General features: G+C 33.5%; 1 protein-coding gene across 11 annotated transcripts in view; it reads right to left on the bottom strand.

Annotated features, from left to right (window-relative positions):
• Positions 1–23,869, bottom strand: part of LOC123261664 (polypyrimidine tract-binding protein 1) — a 172,677-nt gene that overhangs the window by 41,197 nt on the left and 107,611 nt on the right. For all 11 annotated transcript variants that reach the window (XM_044723370.1, XM_044723368.1, XM_044723375.1 and 8 more), the window contains 2 exons: positions 15,639–15,743; positions 7,457–7,606 (listed from right to left, as the gene is read on the bottom strand). In XM_044723370.1, the coding sequence (XP_044579305.1) occupies positions 7,457–7,606; positions 15,639–15,743 (255 nt within the window). The remainder of the gene's footprint in view (positions 1–7,456; positions 7,607–15,638; positions 15,744–23,869) is intronic.

Here is a 23,869-nt window from a genome sequence, read left to right as displayed (position 1 = left end):
ATTTTTCGAGTTTTCTTTTTTCCGTGTAATAAGCTCAGATATTTCAAATAAAGTAGAAGTAAACTTTATTTCCACCGAATTTTTGAGAAAAAAAAATCGCAATGTTCGACAGGAATTATAAAATTGAAAGCCAAGTAAAGTTAAACATATGAAATTCAATGGCCAAAAGGAAGTACGGCTCATTCATGCTCGAGTGAGTCCGTATACGTTTGACGTTATTCGTTCTATTCCTGTACGTTATATAGGCAATCTTTTTCCTTCAACTTCAACTAGCTTACCTTCACCTTCGCTCTCTTTCTGATGTATATTGAGCGAGTTGTATGAATCAGGACAAACGCGGATAAGCTGAGCAAGTTGTGTGGAAGTGAGTATGAGAGTCGAGAGCTTTTCAATTCAGTTGTACAGTGCTTTAATACGAGTAGAAATGAAAGTACCGAAAGAAGGAGATGATTTGACTTGGTCACCGCGAAAATAGAGTGCAGTTAAATAATAACAGATGAATCCGCGAAAAGACATGGGGTGAAAAATGAGAAAGACACGCGAGTGAAAATGTAGATGGTGAAACCTGAAAAGGTGTAGATGAGAATCTGTAAGGGTGACTCTGTAAAAGAGAAACCTGGGTCGATACACTAGCGGAAATGCATTCAGATGGCATTGCTCCCGGCGTGATGCTAAGTATGGACTCGGTGGGTGGATCGGAGCAAAAAATGGGTGAGTGCAAAATGAAATAAAATAAAATAAAATGGAATAATAAAAATAGAGAGAATAAATAGAGTGAGAATCAGATACTTCTGGCATGCTAAAAGTAATGATTTAGCTGTGAAACACGAGGCAGTATGTGCGACTGAAAAAGAGACGCAACCGCCGTGAAATACGATAAATTTGCATGAGGTAAAGCGGAAAGTCAGAAGTCTCATGTGCTTGACTTGCTCTTTTATCTTATTCTTTTTCCACATTTGTTTATTTTATTTTATATATCGTCCCTGTATCCTTTAGTATCGTGAAGGATTTTCGATTCGACAGATCTCATTTTGCCTTCTCGTGTCTGCTCTCGTTACGTTACGTCATGTCACTGAAGACACTAACGAACCAGAAACATCCTTTATACGCTATATAGATCCTATAGGCGTACAAGCGGCCTTTCGAGGAGTCATTTTTTAAATTTATAGAGTCACTTCTCAAAGTTCATCTTTTTTTATTGTTGTACAGAGAAAAAAAAAATTTTTGAGTGTTCCAATTTAAAACCAATATCACTTTTATAATTTTTAGTACCAGCTTGTCGTAAGTTTACGTAAATAAATTTATTATTATAGATTTTAATGTAAAAATTCAAGCAGCTAATTGATTAATTAAAGTAAATTGAATAAAATAAACAATTTATAATAAATTGTGACAGTAAAAACTCAACGGCATTTAAATCAAATATTTAAAAAAATATTGTGAAAAATTTATTCATTTTCCAATTTTAATTGTTTTTTTTTTTTTGACAAATACAAATGTGAGTAAGAAATTACACAAAAATTGAAGTTTCCAGCAACAGATCGTAAACTCCAGGTGTGTTAAATATCCCTCTCTGGTCAGTCTAGTCAGGATAAAGACGAGGATGAGGACATGACGAATAGAACAGGAGAATGAAGAAGGACGAGGACGAGAACCAGAATGGCTTTAAATTTTATCGTTACGGGTCACGAACATGCTCTTTCCGTCGTGCTTGCGGTGCATTAAGCGATTAAAATGTGTAACATAGTCGCGGTCTGCTGTAACACACGATCTTACGTGAGTAATTAATGCCATTTGTTTGATGAATCCTCTTCTATGATTATGATAAAATTTTAACTCTATTTTTTTCCTCAGAATTAATTTACAGCGGGTATTCGTTTAAATGAAATTCAACGGCTGGTTTAAATAATAATTATTCTGTTCTTTCGGTCAAAGTTTGTAAAAAATATTATATCGAGGTATTTTTTTATTTAACCACTTGATGTTTTGCCTTTCCCTGTACTGGGTTTGACGGGGAATTCAATTTTGTACATGGTACATACTGTGTGACATGTGATATGACCGAGATGAAAAAAGGTGAAAAATAACGAGCAGCGTAGAGGTATGACGGCGAGTTTTCATCGAATTCCCGTTATTACGCATTCGAGAGTGAGCTTGCTAAACTCATGCTGGCGGGTTTATCATGAGGAAAAAATTTATAAATGCACCCACTGAGCCACGGTATTCACATGCGCGGAATGTGTAAATTTTAGAATAGACTGCTATACGTAAGTATGTCAACAGAAATGTAACTGTTATTAACTTCAACTAGTTTCTAAAAAAAATTTTTGAAAAATATTTGTTTCCAGCTTCTCTATTTACAATATTGTTTAATTAAATTTCTTTTTGGTCTTTATTGAAAGTTTTTTGTGAAAAATAACCAAGTTTTACTTAAACTTTAATTAGAAGATCCAGTACAAAATTAAAAATTAAAAAAAAATTTCTTCATTATGTCCTTCAACATCAAACAAAATTTCAAGCATTTATTTTTGATAAAAACACCGTCATTTTTTTGTATAAATTTTCAAATTAATAAAATTCTTTCTTCATAAAAAAATGTTTTAATTTTTTTTTTATCGATATTCGCATTTATGAAATTCAAATTAATTGTTTTTGATAAAAACGATTTTAATTTTTTGTATGAATTTTGTAAAGTTTGAAGCATTTATTTTTAATAAAAGTAGTTTCTATTTTTATTTATCAATTTTTAGATTATTAAGAAAAAATTTACCGGATAATAATTATCCAATGAATAAAAATAGTCATAAAAAAATTGGCGTGAAATTTAAAGCTGAATAAAGTTTGAGTAGGTAATAAAATCGTCGATGACTAATAGCTGAAATTATTAATACCATATTGCATTAATGGATCGATAAAAACCGAAATTGAAAAATAACTACGATCGAATATGACCATAAAATAGTTGAGGCTTTGGAAACTTTTTTAATATATAAACTAAAAACAACCAAAAGAAAAAAGAATGTATCGAAAAATTAAAACCGTTGGCATAGATTATATATTACAGCAGGGATAAAGCATACTGTTGATTGAGACGAAGATGAATAAATGAAGCATAAACGAAAAAATGAGCCACTAAGCATTAATTAACCCGTCGTTATTTCTTAGCGTTTCCTGAGGGACTAAAAAGTTTTAATTGAATTTAAAATATTAAATATCACGAGTTAAGTTTGTATATCACGCAGTCGGGAGATTAGTGTACTAGACGCTATCCGGCCGTTTCATCGACACTTGACGTTCCCCTCAGCCGAGCGGAGTATAGAGACCGAGAGAGTGAGTGTCCTCAACAGCAGCCTCGCCCCGGCAACACACGCCTTTGTCCTTTGACGCTTAATTAATTAACTAATTAATGGGAAAAAAATTCCTTTTGGTATTAAACACGTAATCTCTGTGATACACTGCTTTATAAAAACTCGGATAATTTAACATTTACTAAATTTCTTTATGTCTTCATTCCGTCGGTTTGTACACTCGGGACTAATTAATTAAATAATTATTTAATTAACTGTATTCTGGCAAATTTGGGACGCTATTACATTTCACAGTTCGTAGTTTCAAATTTACTGAATGAATTTTTACTGATTTTGCATTAAATTTAATTTAAAATGAAAGAAAATCAATTTTTAATAGAATAATTAAATAATATCTAAGTCTTAGACGTGAATGTGATTTGTCTTTAGTGGATTAGCTAGGAAACAAGGTTAGAATTTGAGTAAACGCCGGTGGTGTCTCGATTTAGCTCAAGAAATGCCATTCAAATGCACAACTAAAGACGATACTCTGAAGACGACTTCGCAAGATGAGAATAGAATGGTAGAGAGGGGAAAAGAGTGAGAGTGAGAGTGAGATGGCGAACCGAGTTAGTTACAGAGGGTATATGGTATTAGGTACATGTATATGTATAGTGAGAGAAGATCAGAAGAAGCTGGATGTATAAACGTCTGAGTAACTAACTTGCTTTAAACTTGAAATCAAAGCAAATATACTAAAATTACCCTTAGGGGGTCAGTTGTCTCATTTCTCTGCATCTCCGTCTTTGACGTTAACATGAATATGTATACAAAGAAGATATATATGTATATGTCTTCTCTGTGTGTGAATACAACCGCGCTGTATATACGGCACAGAACAAGCAATATTACTACCGCAAAACTCGATTGCCGCGAGTTACGAACCAACTGTTTACATCCAGCTGATAAATTAGCCGACGATACATTAACTCGAATCATTAGATGATTGAGATATTATATTGTGTATTCCGATGCTTTCAGACGTGACCAAATCTGCTTTAATTACATTTCCAGCTATGTTAAATGTTCAATTTTTATTTTACATGTAAATATTTAATATCTTGTATACTACATTCTCGTTATTAAAATTTTAATAAATTTTAGCATGATTTTTTTTAATGTAAAAAATTCATAAAAAAAAAATGAGAAATTTTTTTCAATGGTTAAAAATGTATCTATATGATATGTTTAAAAGATAAAAATTTTATTGGATATAAAATAGATTTAAAAAAAAAAATTATTTTTAAAATGATTTTTTTGGTTCAAAAATTTTGCTTTCAAATCTATTTAATTTTTCCATCAGTGTAAATATTTTCGGTAATAAAAAACGAACGTAGAATTACCGAAAGGTTTACAAACAAAAAAAAAAAAGCGAATGAAAAATTCGTGATCTACAGAAGGATAATTAGGAAGCACAGTGAAAAGTTATTTAAGGACAGGGTTCACTGGGTTAAAGTAAATGATCCGTAATTAACGATCATTGTTTGTGCCGCGGGAAATCCAAAAAAAGAAATAGAAACAAAAAGTGGAAAAACATAAAAAAGTGAACAAGAGAAAACAATTGCAAGTAGGAAAGTTAAACGGGTGGCGAGCCAACCGCACGCTCTCATGGTTCGTAAAATTTCCATCACGAATATACGGCTCGTATTCTCGGTTGCGCGATTTCGTCGGTCAACAGTTATGTATATCGATGGTTACACCGCTGACAAAGATGGAGATAGATAATGTCTGTGTGTGTCTGTATAGAGAATAATCTTTCTCCCTCTGGCCATAACAGGATCCACCTACGACCCGAATATTAGCGGACGCGGACCTTGTGACCTCTTCACATCGAAAAGCTCTCTACACCACACACACCCTCATAATTACACACACATACGGTTTACGGACATTTATATTTACCCCCTCTGTGTGTTGGGCCCCCACAGCGCGTTTCCGACGGTAATGCGCGCGTAATTTCCGCGAGGTAAATCTCTTCATCTGGCTCAATGCGGTGAATAGCGGGCATCGGTGCATTATTTTAATCCAGGCCAGCATAAACAAAACCCAGGCTTATTCGCGATTCGATCCTATACGAATATATTAATGCTGTTTATTGACACTGTTGAGAATATTACGTGTGCTCGATATCACGCCAACACGAGTGGACTGATGAGTAAAAAATATTATTTTATCATTATCATTCATTATATATATAAATCTCGAATAAAAAAATTTCAACAATAATAATCAGTCGCATTATATCATATTAATAATAATTTAATTGATGACGCGATAATGGACGATTCAAATTAATATTTATAATTATAATAATGATAATTGCTAATATCGTTGGTAAATATATTATATAATTATTATTATTATGATTTCAATGTATGTTTAACAAGTGATATTGAAATGAAAAAAATTTCATAAACAAGCATTTGTAATATGTCAGGTATGCCTGCAATTAATTAGATTTTTATATTCAATATACCATTAATAACGCTCGGATAGTTAATAATTAACAAGTAATTACATGGCAATACGCGATAACGACGCTGGGAGGAAAAATATAAACACCGATGCAGGAAATAATGCACCGTGCACCGCAGCAAAAATTAAATTACTCCAGTGGTCGCATTCATTCGTTAAATTTTCCAACAAATTACACTACCCGTATGTGAGGCTACGTGTTTGCTGCTCTGTGTGAGGGATCAATTAACAAATGTTTTCATGTTAAAAGCATTCGTTCAATTATTTAGAGGGTGTATTGTCTTTTGAATTTTATACTCATACATTTATATATATTTGTATGTGGATGTTTGTATACATATTTTGATGGGAGCTATATTAATTGAAGCTTCGGGATAAATAAATAAATAAATAAACAATGTGTATCGAAATAAAAAAGAATTCAATTTGCTAAATTAAAACCATAATGTTTGTTAGTTTTAATCATCATTGTTCAATTATTAATTTCATGGGCTGTTAAGTGATATCATGATTATTAATTATAGTTAAGTTTTGATGGAAATTTAAAGGCTTTGAATTTTTATTACTGTCAAAAATAATTATTAAAAACAATAAATAAGTAATAAATTAGTAGACATTGACAACTTTTTTTTTTTAATTCATTTATTAAATAAATTTGTAGTAAAAAATATTTTCCAAAAATTTAGTTAATAGTTCTTTAAAATTTTTACAAGATAAATTTTTTTCATAAAAATTTACCTGGAAAAAAAAATTATAAAAATTTTCAAATGTCTACTGATTCAAGTTCTATTTTTGAACAATGATTCGTGAAAATTGAAGAGATTTTATGCAAATAAAATTCACATTTTCCAATATTTTTCTATAATTGATTAAATTCAAACGTCAGCAAATTTGAGTATCCATTCAAAAAATTTAATAGCCAGTATGCAATAGAAACATCCAATACCAAAAATACACATCCCTCAACCCAATCTTTTCATAAAAAAAAGTCTGCATTCATAGATATTGACGAATTTGTAAAGTTACACATAAAACTCAACGAAATTGGTAGAATACCATTCAGATCATGTAAATCCGCGTATTTATACCGAATCATTTTAAAGTTAAAAACCCTCAAACGGGTTTATTTAATTGACATCCGATATTTTTTTATCGAAAAGTAAATTTTTGGTGCAGAATAAACTGTCCGAATGCTGACTAAAAATAAATGGAATGTTATCGAGGATTTCGGTAAATCGGTAACTAAGAACGAAACTAAAAGCGATGATAACATATATACGAAGAATGGAGGATTGACTATCAGGACAATTACCACTCTGAAATAGACTTTGGGAGGAAGGATCTCGCGTAGCGATTATTGGTGTCGATATTGTGGTCGCCTTTGTCGCGAATTCTCTCTTCCTTTTCAAACCGCAGCAGGTCCCCAAAGCGAACCGAAGCTTACCGAGATAATGGGTAAACGGTGGTTGGTCATTCGATTGCCGTGTGGTCGAATGATTCGATTGTTTCTGGCGAAGCATCACAATACTGACTACTCGTGCAAACACATTATATTCTCGTCGCGTTGTCAAAGATTTTCAAAAGACCAAATAAGAGATAGAAGCTATAATTATTGATTGAATCAAAAGATTTACCTGATTCTTTCCCTTGAGAACAAGGACGTTGGTCACTCTGCCAAAGGGCATTCCTAAATTAATGATCTCGGACTCTGAGACCTCGCTGGCGATGTTCCGTATGTGGATCACCCTTGAGGGCTTTCCGTTGTGGCTCTTGTCCAGCTTGGCCTGTTGAACATAAAACAAAAATGAATAAATAACCATGAAAATAAGAATAGAAAGACGAAAACTAAATAAAAATGTAAAGTTATCCATTATTTATTAAAATGCAATTTTGGTGATCCAATAATGGTATAGAATAAAAAAATTTTTATGCAAATACATTTCTTTTAGGCGGACTATATATTTCAATCGACTCTTGGTGCCTTAGGCAAAGTTTTCAATCACGCCTCAATCTAGTCGACTCCCCTCATCCCTCATACTTGAGGAACTCTTCTATGTATCGTATCGTATTTTTTTTTTATTTATTTCTTCCTGTTCTTTCCTTTTCCTCCTTCATTTTTTTTTTATTTATAAATTTTTATTTTTGTAAAAGCACCGCTCAAGGATACAGTCTTGAAATAGTTTTTCTCGACTCGAGGTTTTCACTGTATTCTCAACGACTCATCAAGAGTTTAATCTCGGGGGATGTAAACTACATCCCGACAAAATCTGATAAGTGGTGAGTTATAGTCTGGCATATCAACTCTTCTGTTCTGTTCTGTTCGACGGAGTCTATTACTGTGCTATACCTAACCTAACCCATCGATTCTTGTTTTTGTTCATCGCATAATTTACCTTTTTTCCAGTCGGCTATTTGTTTTCTGAGCCAGATCCTGTTTCTGCTTTTTGCTGCTTCTATCGCGCTGATTTTTCTCCAGACAAACTCGGATAAAAACCCCAAAAAATAAACAACTTCTTGCAACAAGACTCAACAGGTCTTCTATTCTTGTTTTGTTTAATGAATTTTTTTTCAAACATAATCTTAATTTCTTCAGAATAAAAAAAGTAATTAATTATTTTATTTAGTTCTCTGGGATTAAAGTGTTTGGAATTTACCCGGGATTAATTTACTCGGTGAGTATGTGTCGGATAAATCAAATTCAATGGGTAGAAGGGATTGAGATTGAGATGTACTTTCTAGACGTGGATGTTGATGTAGATCAATAGACAGAGAGATATTTTTAGTTGAGCTTTTATGGTACTCTGTCACTCTCACTTTTGGCATGGCAATCACGAAGTACTTCCTCCAATCCGTGATTGTGGTCCCTAACTCTCCCTATCTGTCTCTTCGTCTATAGTCTACATCTACTACGACTATTCCATCTAGTTGTACGCAACGCATACTACCACGTGAATTCAACCCTTTTCATCCCTGTCGATAATTGCTCATAATGGAGGCAATTCGTGGAAAATCGATTACGGGGAAATGGTCGAGTACCGGGCCGATGGATGGAATAGGATGTGTGTGCAGAGTGTACGAGTTCAGAGTGACTATTCTGTACTATGTCAGCTTGGAGAAGATTTTTTTTCTCACACGTGTAGTAAAATAAAAATATAAAAAGGTAAATAAAAATTTTTTTCAATGCAACTATCACTCGTGATATTTTCTACATTTATCTTTTGATTGATACTCGGAATATTTTTTTTTTTTTTTTTTTTTTACAGTCGGTAGTTATCTATAGATGTACGTGGAGAACGCCGAAAGCATTGATAGAAATAAAATAGGAAAAATTTTTATAAAAGTATGGCATTGGAATAGTAAAAATAAACATCTGAAAAAAGTATAGAGATAGAAAATGTGAATGTGAATGCATTTGTTTCTCAGCACAAGTATATATTTTTAAAATATGTTTTTTTTTTTTTTTCGGAGCACTCGGACCGAGCGAACGGTCATTCAATTTTCGGGCCATAAACAATCAAAAGAACGGACGGTAACGAAACGAAAACCATTCGGTTAATTGGTCTCCGTACCCTTGGGGGTATGCGGCGGTGTTCAAAATAAAAACTATGACACAGAAATGAAAGTAAATAAATAATAAAAAAAAATAAAACTAAAAATCGTTGATAAAAAAACTAAAACAAACAAAATAATATTTATATAGATTTTTACGATTGGTCATAGGTGGTCAAATAACGCGCGGGTGTGTAATCTTGTTTCACATATTCTGCCGATGGTTGTTGACAAAACGTAAAAAAAAGGTATAATTAAAAGCAAAAGCAAAATCAACCAAATATAAAATTTATTATTATAAAATTGATGAAATGGAAGTGGAACAAAAAGATGTTAAATTGAAAATATAATATAAATGAGAGCTTGAATATTCTCCAGCGTATTTATACAATAGTTAAGTGAGTCGATTATTTATCAACAGCCGTATCGTCTATTTCAATATTAATTAACGTGAATAATAAATTATTTGCTAACCGGTTTCCAATCGTCATTATCCTCCATCCATCTATGTTCTTTTTATTCGAAAATTCACGAACCACTATAAAAGTTCTGGTATAACATATTGTGAACATGGAGCTTAAAAATACCGCTAATTTTTCGTGAAATTCTTTATAGAAAATATAACTTTTAAAAATACCAGCTGAAAAAAAAATTCATCATTAATAAAATGAATGTAGTGGTTTGGGTACAATTTAAAAATCAAATTTACGATAAAAAAAAATCCAAATAAAGGTATGAATAAAAAAACATCAATCTGCAGTTAAAATTTTATGGATTTTTTTTCTGTAAATTGGATGGAATTCCTATCGAGAGATAAACGCTCGGAAAGGCCAATTGGAAAATAAATTGTTAACAATTGACTGGTCAATTCATCAGTAAAAACTGAGAATTAATAAAAATTTAACCTTCAAAACTTTTGATTTGATAAATATTTAATCGAAAAAAATACCGGTGAGATAAAAATAACATTATATATCAAAAATATAAATTCGATGTCATGTATCAAAGGGAAAGTAAACAGTTGATTCATCTTTATCGTAGCAAATCCCACGGATAAGCAAAGTGTGTCAGGTTGTCCTGAGGAGGAAAGAACAAGACTTTTTTGAACCCTCTTGTTCTATCATCCGGCGATTGTCGTCCTCGTCAGCAGGGTCTTTATCCCGAGGTGGATAGGAGCCAGATAGGCGTGATGGTAGCCCGGCGGTATACCAACCGCTACTCTGCTTTAGCTGTATCTTGCTTCTCTAGCACCGGGGTGCTGCTCGAATTATCGGGAAAATGTCAATATGCATTACCGAGCTCGACGTTCTAGTCCGGCAACACCAGTACCAGGATCCGAACCACCACCAATAACAGCCTCTATTGCAGTTCACTTCACGCTGGCCCAGTAAACCATGACCAGTAAGCCCGTTCTTCTATTCTTTTGCCGTCCTGTCCCTGTTCTAGTTCCCGTTGGCTGTACATAATACGCTGCCACCCCAACATCGACAAATCCATTTATTCAATTAATATTTACCATTTTCTCAAACCGCCAGTTCGGCTAATCTAATAGTGTTCTATCATGAAATACCTAACCCACCTTTGTTATTATTCACCAAAAGTTATTTTTATTATATTCCTCCAGACAGCTGTCCGGTCTGCATGCAACAAACTTTCATTAAACTTTTATAATAAATGCGACATTTAACGTTGCGTTCAAACGAAATTAAAAAAAAACCAACCGACAAAATGTAATTACAATTCGAAAAATAAATAAGAAAGCTAAGAAAAAAGTACGATATCGAATTACCTCTTTTAAGTTACACCGTTCCAGAACTAAAATATTGTATTATTTTTTCGTCTATTTTATTCCACCTCCGGCTATTTAATTCTTTACCACAGTAATTGTCGGATCTCTCATATAATAGTATTGTTCATGAATAAAATTATTTTATCTTTTCTCATTTTCTTCCAGTACTTTTTCTTCATTTCTTTCAACTCTTTGTCTTCTTCCATCTTGCATTATACTTGCTCTTGTCCGCCATTTCCATCATCCAACCTCTTGAAGCAACCAACGTCAAATTATTCAAACACAATAAAACCAAATTCAAAATTTACGACCAACAAACTGTATCCAAATCTTCGATCTGGATCTTCAAGATGGACGTCCTCTAACGGCAGGATTTGAAGACATTAACTAGTGCCATTCCAAAATATAAGCGAGAACTATAAAAGCTCGGCGAACAATCATCCTCTCAGGCACCGGCCTCGAGATAATATAAATAATCACTATAACTGTGCGTGTAACATTCTAGCGACAGATAATTGGACAATTGTACCAGCAGCCATAACGGATACATTTAAAATGGAAGTTTGAATGACAAAATGAACCCTATCTCTATCTGACATTGATAATCTGATGTCGGTTGTTATTGAGCCAGTTTATACTACTCTAGATAATACATTACAATGTACGGTAGTGTAAGCACTGCTGAAGAGAATTACATAAACTTGCTGGGGATTTTCTGTAGTTGAGCTTGAAAGTGATACACTGACAGATAAGACCGCGCAATTAATCACCCAAGCCACACGTGTGTTCACATACGCACCATTCCTAACTCTATTTATGATCATATATATATTGGAGATGATGGAGTTAGAGTGAGTTTCACGTACTCACACCTGGACGTACAAACGATACCGAGTTTGCTTGGCATTTTCCCATGTCATGTGGGTACACCAGTCTGGAAAGTACACTGAGGCTTGTGCTTCATCAATAACCGTCGAGCTTCATACATTACACTGACTGTATTTTTAGTACGACACTCTTTATCCTTTCCAGGACGAGGAGCAAGGCCTGGAACGACAGTTTTTTCATTTTTTCAGCTCTATGAAATATATTAATAGATTAGCAATGACCCTAACGTATGTGACATTACACATAATTGATTGACCAACCAGTCAACTGTTTGGTGACATGTTTCGGGAGTCACGATTTTTCAATTATATTGAAACTGATCTGACGTGGGTGGATATTGATTTTGCTTAAAAATGATATTTGAGTTTTAGTTTTAGTTTATGTTACTTTAGTTTGTTTTTTATTAGGGGTCACGGGTTAGGGTGTGAGACAAGTATACAAAGTTCTATTCGCCGGGGTGTGTACATCAGAGATAGAGTATACTGCGCGGGACGTGTATTTTAGCGCGGCATGATATCGGAATCGGTGAAATATTTGGGGAAAAGTTAATAAATCATTTTTATAGCAACTGCATCGCTAAATGGATAAGCTGACTAGCTGTTTGTTGAGAAACAAACTGTTAAAGTAAAAAAATGTATATTGATACGTCGGATACAGTAGAATGTGTTTGTAATCAATCAAAATCATATTTGCGTTCACATTGTTGCCCTCGTTTTTTATCGTTTGGCTAAACTTCGGGATAACTTTAATAGAACTTATTGGGATTGGATGAATTTTTGTTTGTATGTCAGTTATATAGATATATATGCGTGGGAGTAAAGGTGATCCAGTATAACAACTAGAAACAAAATCATTAAACTGTAAATTCCGTAAATTAAGTTTTACGATTAATTACAACTCAATATTGAGAGCAGAAAGTTGTAATAGGTAGTTACCAGTTACCAGGAGGATTGTAAATTAAATTTGAAATAAAACCTCAGCTCTGCTCGGCTCCTACGCTAGAGATTAAAAACAGAAAGAACCGTTTAATGAAATTTTATCTTTTCATTGACTATTTTGTTCTTTAAATAGATGGAGACTGGAGTTAAATGTTGACCGTAGCTTGCCGATAGCTGATATCTGATATCTGATAGATCATTTACGTCTACTGAATAATTGAGTTGTCCGCGTTGATTCTTTTTAGTTACTTCTTTATTCAACGATAAAATCGATACCAGTATAATTGGCTTATGGGAATAAATCGGGTCGTGTCTATTTCGCGACATCTATTACTTTATTGGTTTTTCTTTTATAACCCAATTTGCTGGCCTTTAGTTTCATTTATTATCAAACCAGAAAATCCAACAGAAATCCTCAAAGTACTTTACACTCAACCTCCTATTTAAGGCAACCTAATCAAGATCTAAGAGCATTTCATTTATCTGATTTATCAACAATTAACATTTAACATTTTATTTATTGGTGAACATCTTTAGATACTAAATCAATAACATTTTATTCTTTATCTAAAATGATAAAGACATGATAAAATTTATTATTTATTATAAAATAAAAATTTCCTTTAACCCTCAGTTCTTTCTCTTTTATATGTTTCTTGAGCCTCAATGGGGTATTGCTATAGATTTAATTTTATGTCCACGGAAGTACTAAATTTCCGAGTAAAATCGATCGGATCCAACAAGATTTAAGTCAAAAAAAACGTGAGTAGGCTAGCAGTATCCTATTGTCGATGTCGTATGAATGCTCACCGACTATCGTAGCCACTTGGTATTCTCTATCGGCGGCCACTAATCCGGATAATGGGAAGCCAGGAGTAGGAACAGAAGAAGAAGAGGGATGAGAAAGACATCCCCCCTCCTTCCTTCCTAGCTTTCCATCCCGGTTGGCCTCCTTTACGGTTTGAGAAAAGAGATGAACGTCTAATCTCTTTGAATTTGAAAACTCAACAAAGCCCATTCATCCGTGGGTAAGCTTAATCATTTGATCACCTATAATCAGCTTCACTACATTTACTTCGATCTCTTCACCGCTTCTTCGGATTATTGAAAAATGCCTGTCTTGCACTTTTACATTTTTTATTTTATTTCATTTTAATTATTAATACCAAATACAATTTTCATTTTTTATTCATTTTTTTTTTCTCTAGTATTTATGATTATTTTAAGATTATTATAAGTTAACTATATAAATATATATCAAACAAAAAAGATTGGCCAGTTGGATCAACCGACGATATATCCCAGTCGGTTGTATGGCAAATGACAAGCTTGGGCTTTGGAGTTTTTCCAATGATCGTTATTCAACTCCGGTGCTTAACCGTAGACCCCAAGAATTAATGGTCAGCTAGGTGTGGTTGGGGAGCAGTCTTGAGAACAGCAAAATCGCTGGTGAATGACGATCACTTTCTCAGCAAAAATCAAAATATTATTTCGTTCTTTACTTTTATAAACTTTTTATCTCAACAACTTTGTTAGATTTTTTTTCGGTCAAAAATTTATCACTCATGATCATGACTGTGCTTTTGAATTTTTTGAGTTTTTTCTCTAATTAGAAGGAAAAACTGCCATAAAAGTTACCCAAATTTACTCTTGTCAAAAAAAGTGATCTAAATATTTGAAAAACTGCTCGATGGTTTTAGACAAAATTTATAAAGCAGATTATTGATATCAAGACCTATAACTCGCTTCAATGGTTTGATGTTGCCTTCAAGTCTATCGAGAAAATATTGAATAATTCTTTGAGAATGTCTGAAAATCTATAGCTGTGACTGCACGTTATCTCCGATAGTGTTAATAATTAAATAACCGCTCAAAATGGATGACATAAAAATGACGAAATAAGTAACTGGCAGCGGAAAATGATTTGCAGGGAGTTGTAAAATAAGAGACAGCCATGAAATATTTCACGTAATGTTGCTCGGGTAAAATCGATCCAAAGCTTTCTGGACTGATGTCTGTACTAAGAGTGAGCAATTTAAAACATATTTGACTTAACTTCCCGTATATCTTCTCCATTACTGTTTAACAGATGTTTCCATACAAAATGTAACATTTATTTTAGTTTCGTGCTCCATCTTTGTCGGTCTTGGTCTTTTTCGGATCGGTATTTATTTTTTGCGTAGATATAGATAGAAACTAATGGAAGAATTATTAATAATTCGTATCTATTAAATGACATTTATTCGATTCCTGTAAGTTTTATGGAATCAACTGACTCAAGGCGCTTCGGGCGAGTGCAGGTTAAAGCCCAGAGACAGGGAATAAGTTTTAGTTAGTAGTTTAAGTCTCACGGCGTTGAAGTCGCTTAGTGGTTTGGGAGTTTCGAGTCTGGTCACGAGAAGAAAGCTCCTGGGACACGCGGTTTCGGTTATTCCTGAGCGGTCGTGTATCTGTTCTAACAAGTGATTAACGAGACAACCTCCGAGTCAACTTTTAAACTGGCTAACTCCTTGTCTAAAGCATTATATATTAAATATATTTTTGCCGAAAGTCTTTGTTGTTAAGTAAATGATGTTTAATAAATAAATATCATGATGATCATGATGATGATGACAAATAAAAATGGAAATTCATTTCTTTGACATCACTTACCTTTTTCGCATCATTGTTGTTGTCAGTCGCATGATGAGGTTGAGGACTCATCGATGCACCATTATTGACGGCACCACTTTGAGACAAGAGTTCATCACTTCCTCTCTGAAACACACAATTGCGACGGTATAATAAAAATTCAATAGTTATTCAAGTACAAATTTTTTTTTAAATGCATGCAAATAGGCGTTGAAATTTTTCGATTAATATAAACATCAAAATCAATCGTTAATATATTTATTGTAGTAATAAATTTTTTTAGCAAATTGGAGAATTTTCGTATCTTTCAATAAAAAAAAAAAGTAAAATTATTTTCATAAAAGAAAAATTGATTTTTGATGAAACAATAAAAAAATTCTTTTTCTTTGTACATCGGTCAAAAGTACGCATATTTTGCACCTATTTTGCGGCAGAAAGTTAAAGATTCGTGCATTGATTAAGCTACACATTCGCCTTCTATAACAGCGGGAGCAAATGCTTTCGCTACCGCGACTGACATTAGTCATTTGTTACTAACTATGTTTTGTTTACGCTGATCATTTACGATTGATGGTATAATACAACTTGGTTATATTTCTTTCTTTCTTCTACTTACATGAAATATTTCATATATAGATAAAAATATAACTGTCGTAAGAGTGAGTAGATCATCCGATGTAACTTTATAACCAGGTTGTACTGTACTGAGATTCAGTTTGACAGTGACGTGTGTAAAATGAATCAACTTTATTTAATTAATGAATTATTTAGAAAAATGTACGCAGTAACAATTTAATTTGATTTTTATTAATTATTGTTAATTTTCAGATAATATGCTCGTTTTTTATATTTTTAACCGAGAATAATCTTTATTATGTTTGTTGAATTCAAGAAATTTCAGTTTTATTTAATCTAAAAATAAAAAAAAAAAAATTTTTTTTAACTATTTTTTATTTGATTTTACATTAATTTTTTTTTATTTGATGCTTCCCCCCCCCCCCCTCCGACCAGCAGCACTCGCTTCGCTCGTGCCGCAAATGTCGGGGGCAGGCATCAATTTTTTTTTCGATACAGTACATGAAATATTTTACGTACTTTCGACCGGCTATAAAGAAAAATAGTATACACTACACGGGCAGAAGTTTGAGAGCTCTAAACTGCGCGCCGTGATGCCCTCGGCTACGCCTCGGGCATCATGGCGCGCAGTGCAGAAATCTCAAACTTTCTACCCTGATAGTGTAATATACTATTAATTTTATTAGAGCTTTTACCAAAATGTCAAAGGCAAAGTGAAAAATATTTCCATTCAATATTGAAATCGTTTGAAGTGATTTTGGCTTTAAAGTATGAAGTTATTAAAAGTTTATTTAAAAAAATTAGAAGTCAATTATAATTAAACTGGTAAATTAATCTTTACTAGAATTTGTATTTGTTGAAAAGAATACGCTCCAGTGAATTTTTTTTTGTATGTATTTTAAGAAAAATATTGAACTGTAGAAAGATATAACAATAAATATTGTGTTTAGTGGCAATCAATTTGTAAATGGAAAAATATTCAACTCAACAGCGACATCCACTGCAAAAATAGTTTATGGAAGGAGTTTATAAAGTTTTGTTTATGGCTCCATCAAACATATCTCCAATATCATTTATCTGACACTTGAGGTAGGTCGAAAATTTATTCAAACGTTAACACATTCAATATTATATTTATATCAATAATTTAACTGGAAATAGAGAAAGAGTCTAGTCTGGAAAGTTTCAGTAGTTGAGGACGATATTAAAATTTTCTGAATCGAGACTGTCTGCAGAGACAAAATAGAGCAAAAATTTTCACCCGGACGAGATGACCTCAATGGGAGTTTATCGTAAAAATCGCTAATGCTGTTTGGCGGAGGGGAAAATTGAAGTACAAGATAAGCTTTAATAACTCTGAGAGAAATGTATGAAAAAAAATTTATATTTCTGTCTCAGTAAAAGATTTAATTAATAATTCAAAGTATACTTTTAACAGACGACCGACGGATTCAGTAGTAGAAAAACATTATTCTCTAATACGTCCAAGACGGAATGAGAGATCAAAGGTAATGTGAGGGATTCGGGGCATTATGCCAATATAAAGAGATCTGAATAAAACGAAACATATTATGTATATAAGTATACATTTAGATCTGGATTCAGTTATAAAAATAATAATAATAATGAAAATATAGTTAGATAAGCAGATAGCCTATGAAAAAGAAGCAAGACGTAGCCAGGAATGGACTCTCTATCGGATAGCCGGGGCAGTATCCTTCTTCTCGAGATAGCAAAGCGGCCATTTGAGATGCAAAAGAAATCCAACGTGAAACCGAATGTTGTCGTTGCCGAGCTTTGCCCGATACTTTTTACATGCTCGGTTGATATACTAGAAAACGATTAGGTGCACAAGCTCTTTCCAATCCTTTTACGAGACTCCTTTATATACCACTAAATCTTTTATGATAATTTCTCGGATTTTCCCCAACAATAAATTATTATCAAATAAGTGAATTTATTTCCTTTTTTTTTCGCCGGTTAGCTTTTTTTACTAATTATTTCAAGTATTACAACTTTAATTAATACGGTGCGGTGAATTTAAAATTGTGTGTAGGTTAAATTAAAATGTAACCAAGTACTTTTTCTCTCGACAGCGTTAATTCACCTCATTTTATATTTTTCAAATTATAATTTTAACAAATGTTGCTCTGAAATCTTCAAACAATTTAGAGCTTTTTACCTTCAAACATTTTACCGTTTTATTGATTTTTGGTTATATGTTAATTTTAGGCATTTATGTTTCAAAAGAGTGAAGCGTTTTTTAAAGTAAATAAATAAAAGGTCATTGTGACGGTCTTGGAAAGCTTGCACGCATGAAAAAATAAGAAGTTGGGTTTACACTGAAATGCGAATTTTATTCCCGTAGAACATCAGCGATCTTGAAGGGCCAGGGTTTGTCCAAACTCTATACTTTAGAGAACTTTAAGAGACCTCAAGTTAAAGAGACGGTAGGAGAAAAGAGGAAGGAGAGTTGTGTGCTCCGGGTAGAAGCTAAAGAAAAGTAAAGAAGATTTTCAAGCCGGGAGACATGAGTTAATAATACATAGATCCACAAGAAATAAATAATACAGGAGCCAGCGGTTATAGCTTTACACAGCCGGGCAATGCTGGATAATGGATGAAAAGTAGTACTGGTCACTCGTGCGAAAATACACAAGAACTTTCTATTCCCATTCGAGGTGTACTTAGAGAAGTGGAAAAGCGTTCAATGGAAACTCAATAAGTTCGTTGGTTGGTTAGCTTGCGAAACGAACCTGAAAGAGCAAAACGAAGACTGCCGCGATAGAGTAATCTTTTCACCGCGACCACAACATCCAACAACATTTCAGCAGCCAAAGAGAAGTCCAACCAAGTCACGAAGAAGAACAACTCCGTACTGCCTTCACTGGTTACGAGCGGGTCTCCAGTAGCTTCTTACTTCAGCAAAGTCTTTTCGACCAAAAGTAGCTGCAGAAGCAGCACAAGGCTCGCTCTATTCGCTTTCGTCTTGTTGGCTCTCAAGGAGTAAAGCACCAACTTTACCACTTGAAAACGACAACAAGGACCTCCACTCGCTTACTTTGTCTTAATGGATTATACCAGCGAGCACGGTCTTTCAACGACCTGGAAATATTCAAAGAGTTGATGAACCTGATAAAGCTTAACCACAAAAGTGTACTGTGTTACTATCTCCAGCTGTTGTACCACTCTCCTTGACGACTTCTTCTTTTAACTAATTTCATTTAAACTGTTTAGTTTAGTTTTCTTATTTTTCTTTATTTTCATGTTTCAAAACATAAAGTTTGTCTTCCCAGGTAAAACAGAACTTTAAGAAGATATCTTAATGGTAGTATTCAATTTATATCTTCATTATAACTTTAAAAACATCAGCTGCACGGAGAAAAAAATATTGCTATTATCACGATACAGTATAGTGATGATCACGATCCCCGCATGACTATACTTTAGATGCGCATAAGCCCAATCTAGTGGATCGTGATTATCACGATCCACATGGATTCGGATATCGAATGTCTATATTGCTATGGTTTATAGATGATAAGTTGTCTTGAATTAAATATTAATTATATGTTATTGCAGATTATTATTTTTTTGGTAAGTTATTGTTATTAACATAAATACAAATTCCTTTTGCAGCTTGATTAGTTAAAAGGTTTTGTGTAGATTATGACAGTCAAGAATTGGGTTAAGTTTAAGAATGTTTAAATAATGACTTACAGCAGTACTGTTGGAATTGATCTCATATGACTTTTTTTTTTATTTTTACAAATATTATTATTATTTGTTTAGAAATTTGTATTATCGAAGTAATCATTTAAAAGAGGCAAGTATTTTTATCATAAGAAAAAAATTTTTTAATGGAATTTTTACTCCTTTATTACTGTACATATTTTATACAATAACATATTTTTGTATAAAACAGTATGAGATCAAATCATGAAAAAAAACGACACAAGTTTTTCAAGATTTCACTCGAGTAATTTATCAACAACCCAATCATCTATACCGCTATTATTATTAATTCACTAATTTATGTAATTATCACTATTTCATCACCAAAATTGTAAACAAATCCACTCGTAAGTTTCAGGCTTGGTTATGCGTGGTGGCGCTGAAGGCGTCGTGGATCGTGATAATCACGATCCGTTTCGTCGTAGTAAGGAAACGTTTCTTTTTCAAAACGATCACAATACGTTTTGACATATTCACATACCACGGCAAGTGAATATAAGAATCCGAAGTATTGAGTATATCAGGTTATAATATTGTGAAAATGACAATACTATTTTGAGCTAATCACAATACTACGTTCACGATCCACTGAATCGCTACAATAGCAATACTTTTTTCTCCGTGTGGATGTTTGATGTTTGATATTGAAGTTGAACATTTCATCTACTTGCTTCTCCGGTTGTAACATATTACATATTTCCGACACTTTGTACTTACTAATGAGGATATTATTATACAGAATAATTATGGTCTGTGAGTATCTAATGGCAAGGTTCTTCATTAATGAATCCTCGTTATTACGATGCGAACGATCCGTACATGAGAACGGTTTTACAGTAGTCGCTGCACCGCGTTTTCCATAGCACTGCCATCACCGAATAATGAAGACAACCAATCATAGCGCACTAGTTTTGGATTACATGGGAAATAAAGCTTTGCTTTAGCCAAAAATGGTTATGTAATCTGTATCTTAATTGGGCTGAATACGTCAATTAAAATTAAACATTTCAGATCGGAAAAATTGATCATCAATATTAAAAAAAAAAAATATTGAATATTTTAAAGAATAATTTTATGTAAATTCAAACGTTTTTTTTTTTAGTTATTTATTAATTTTACAATGTATTTCGTTGTATAGATTGATATGGAAAAAGTTTGAGACATTTGTGTGATTTATTATGAAAACAGTATGTATGTTTCAGTGAGCTGAAAACTCTGTGTACAATTGACAAAGTTTTGCAATTGAAAACAGTCGAAAAGTAAAAAGAGCATTTACGTATACGCATGTTGGATAAAAACAATGTTTATCCATCCAGCGGACAAAACTTTTCTTTACTACAAGTAAATGCAAGTTTATGTACTCCGAACGACTTGTGTCGTCATGGCTGGCTCCTTGAACACGGTTCTTTAGTTGTTCTTCTTCTGTCATTATTTTCTCATCTCTCGTGCCTCTTTAACGTCATCCATTCTGTTGTTTTATATTTATTTTATCTCCCACTTTTTTAAAAACTTTTTTTTCATCTTCTCTTCTCGTCTCGTCTCTTCAACAAGCCCTTCAACTCCTCAAGACTTTGGTAAACTTCCTACAACTGAATTTTCAAAAAGACACGTATCAAGTCAAGTGAACGTAGTTAATCGGTATTTTACTATCTTGCTTAAAAGTTTATGTACAATACACTACAATACTCCCAGTGCTTTTTTTTTTAAGTAATTTAAACCGGAATAAGACTAAGGCTTGTAAATTATTTCGGCCACAAAAAAAAAAAAAAAAAATAACTCTAAGCATATACACGGAAAGGCATAAATATTTCACGTTGAGCCTTTTGCGCTCTAATTACTTCTCTCTTTTAATGCACACGAAATGTCAAACGGATACAACTTAAGTTGTAGGGAAAAAAACAAAAAAAAAAAAAAAAGTTTCAAAGTAACGACCTCAATAGCAAGTGTACTATGATTCAATTCCAAAATTTGTTACTAAACGATCAATACTTAGCAAACCCTGGTACCACCTATGAAAAATTTCCATAAACTCTTTCACCAACTTGGAATAGCTAAAGTTTGGTTTTATGGAAGCACACACTTACCCACATACATATATATATATTTTGTTACTTAAACAGTAAATATTTATTTTCGATATTTCTCAAGTTCTCGAAGTGAGTCGCCTCGTCACTCAGCCTACCGTTGTTTACTGTTATAAAATTCATCGACCCCATTCTATCCCAGCCCGAAATCCATCCCGACACACAACATACATTATATATAGCAGTATGGGAAGACAAACAAGATCGAAAGCTTTAAAAAGCGCGTATCCCCCTGGCAATTCCGACGTCATGGAGTCAACACTGCTAAAGTTCATGAATTTCAAATTTTTCTAAGCATCGCAACGGGTTCGTTCTCTCACTCGCGACATCAAGTACCAAGTAAGCGAATAGATTCAACGCGCGAAAAGAAAAATAGTAAGCAAGCAAGTAAGCGGGAAGAAGAGTTTAAGAATGAGAATAAAGTGAATAAGACGGAAAATTATGTTGCGTGGATGACTCCTTCCAAGTCTTAGTCTGTATACCGAGACTCAGCGCTGTATATTCTCTTCATCTCCGTTATACATGCAGTACGTCCCATCCCGTATATTCTCTTTATTCCTCTGGCAACAAAACTCTCGACACACACATCCTCCACCTTAAAGTCGATAGGGTGCCGAGTTAAATCCACGCTCTCACTCCTATTATACACATCTATCTATCTTTCCTCGACGGCACGGCACGGCAAGTTACTTGGAAGCTTTAAATTGATCTCACAATGACAAGATAAAAGAATCCACGCGACGTGTATAATAAAACACACACATCCTCCAGGCCACCAGGATAGGATATTTATACTCGATGATGATCTTCCAAAATCGCTCCAAAGTTGAAGAGACTGAGACAATTCAACGTCAGCTTATAAATGATTGAAGCGCTTCCTAATTCAATTAGACAATTATCATATGAATCTTATTATATCCTTCTTGGTTTCTCACATCACCGCAATTACAATCACTACGTACTATTTATGTGTAATGTACAACAATCTCTAGTTAACTCAACAGAGTAATTTTCATTTGCGGTGCTCGAGACTTGGTTAATTAGGTTGACGAATAAGGTCGGAAATACGTGAAATTGCTAAGCTAGAAATTCCTTTGTCTCACTGCGAATGAATGTACCTTACAACTACACCCTTACAGCATCAACGACAACAACAATGACAGCAATAACAACAATAATAATAATATCAACAAGAACGACTAGAAGCCCGTTTGACAATGGGAGAAAATATCAAAAGAAGAGAAGTCAAAGCGAAAGATGAAACCAAAAATAAAGTTGGTTCAATGTACACATGGTTGATACTCTTCAGTATCTGGTGAGGGTAATGGCGATGCTGCTTGGGCTGGTGTTGGGTTGGCTGGTGATGTGAATTCGCGATCGATCAGTTATAAAAGAGCAGGAAGCTTCATGTCCTCTGACGGTACACACAAGGGTGGTTGGTTAGCAGGGTAAACGTTACCGTGTTTAACCACAATACCGTTTTCCGCTGTCCTTCTGTATACATTATACGCGCATCTGACGCTCTCTTGCTGCCTCTATCCCTTTATCATTATTACCATTATTATTGTTATTACCATCATCATTATTATTAATGTTATTGGTATGAGTTTTATTTTTATTATTTATTATGTATCACTTATTATTTATTTGTATTAATATAATGTAATATTGATTAAATGCTGACGTAATGCCGAGCTTGTATAAACCGGAAATTTACTGAGATGTAATAGAAATTTGAGCTAACACCCTAACGTGACAGGATCACGCTGCCAGTGAACAGAAGACAAAGACGCCGAGGGGTGAAATGCTCAACTATAGGTTATTTGGCAGGCTATTCCCGAAATACGACGTAGATAA

Source organism: Cotesia glomerata, linkage group LG3 (genome assembly GCF_020080835.1).
Source record: "Cotesia glomerata isolate CgM1 linkage group LG3, MPM_Cglom_v2.3, whole genome shotgun sequence".
Lineage (NCBI taxonomy): Eukaryota > Metazoa > Arthropoda > Insecta > Hymenoptera > Braconidae > Cotesia > Cotesia glomerata.
Note: the sequence above shows the minus strand (reverse complement) of the source record. Positions and strands in the feature narration are given on the sequence as shown.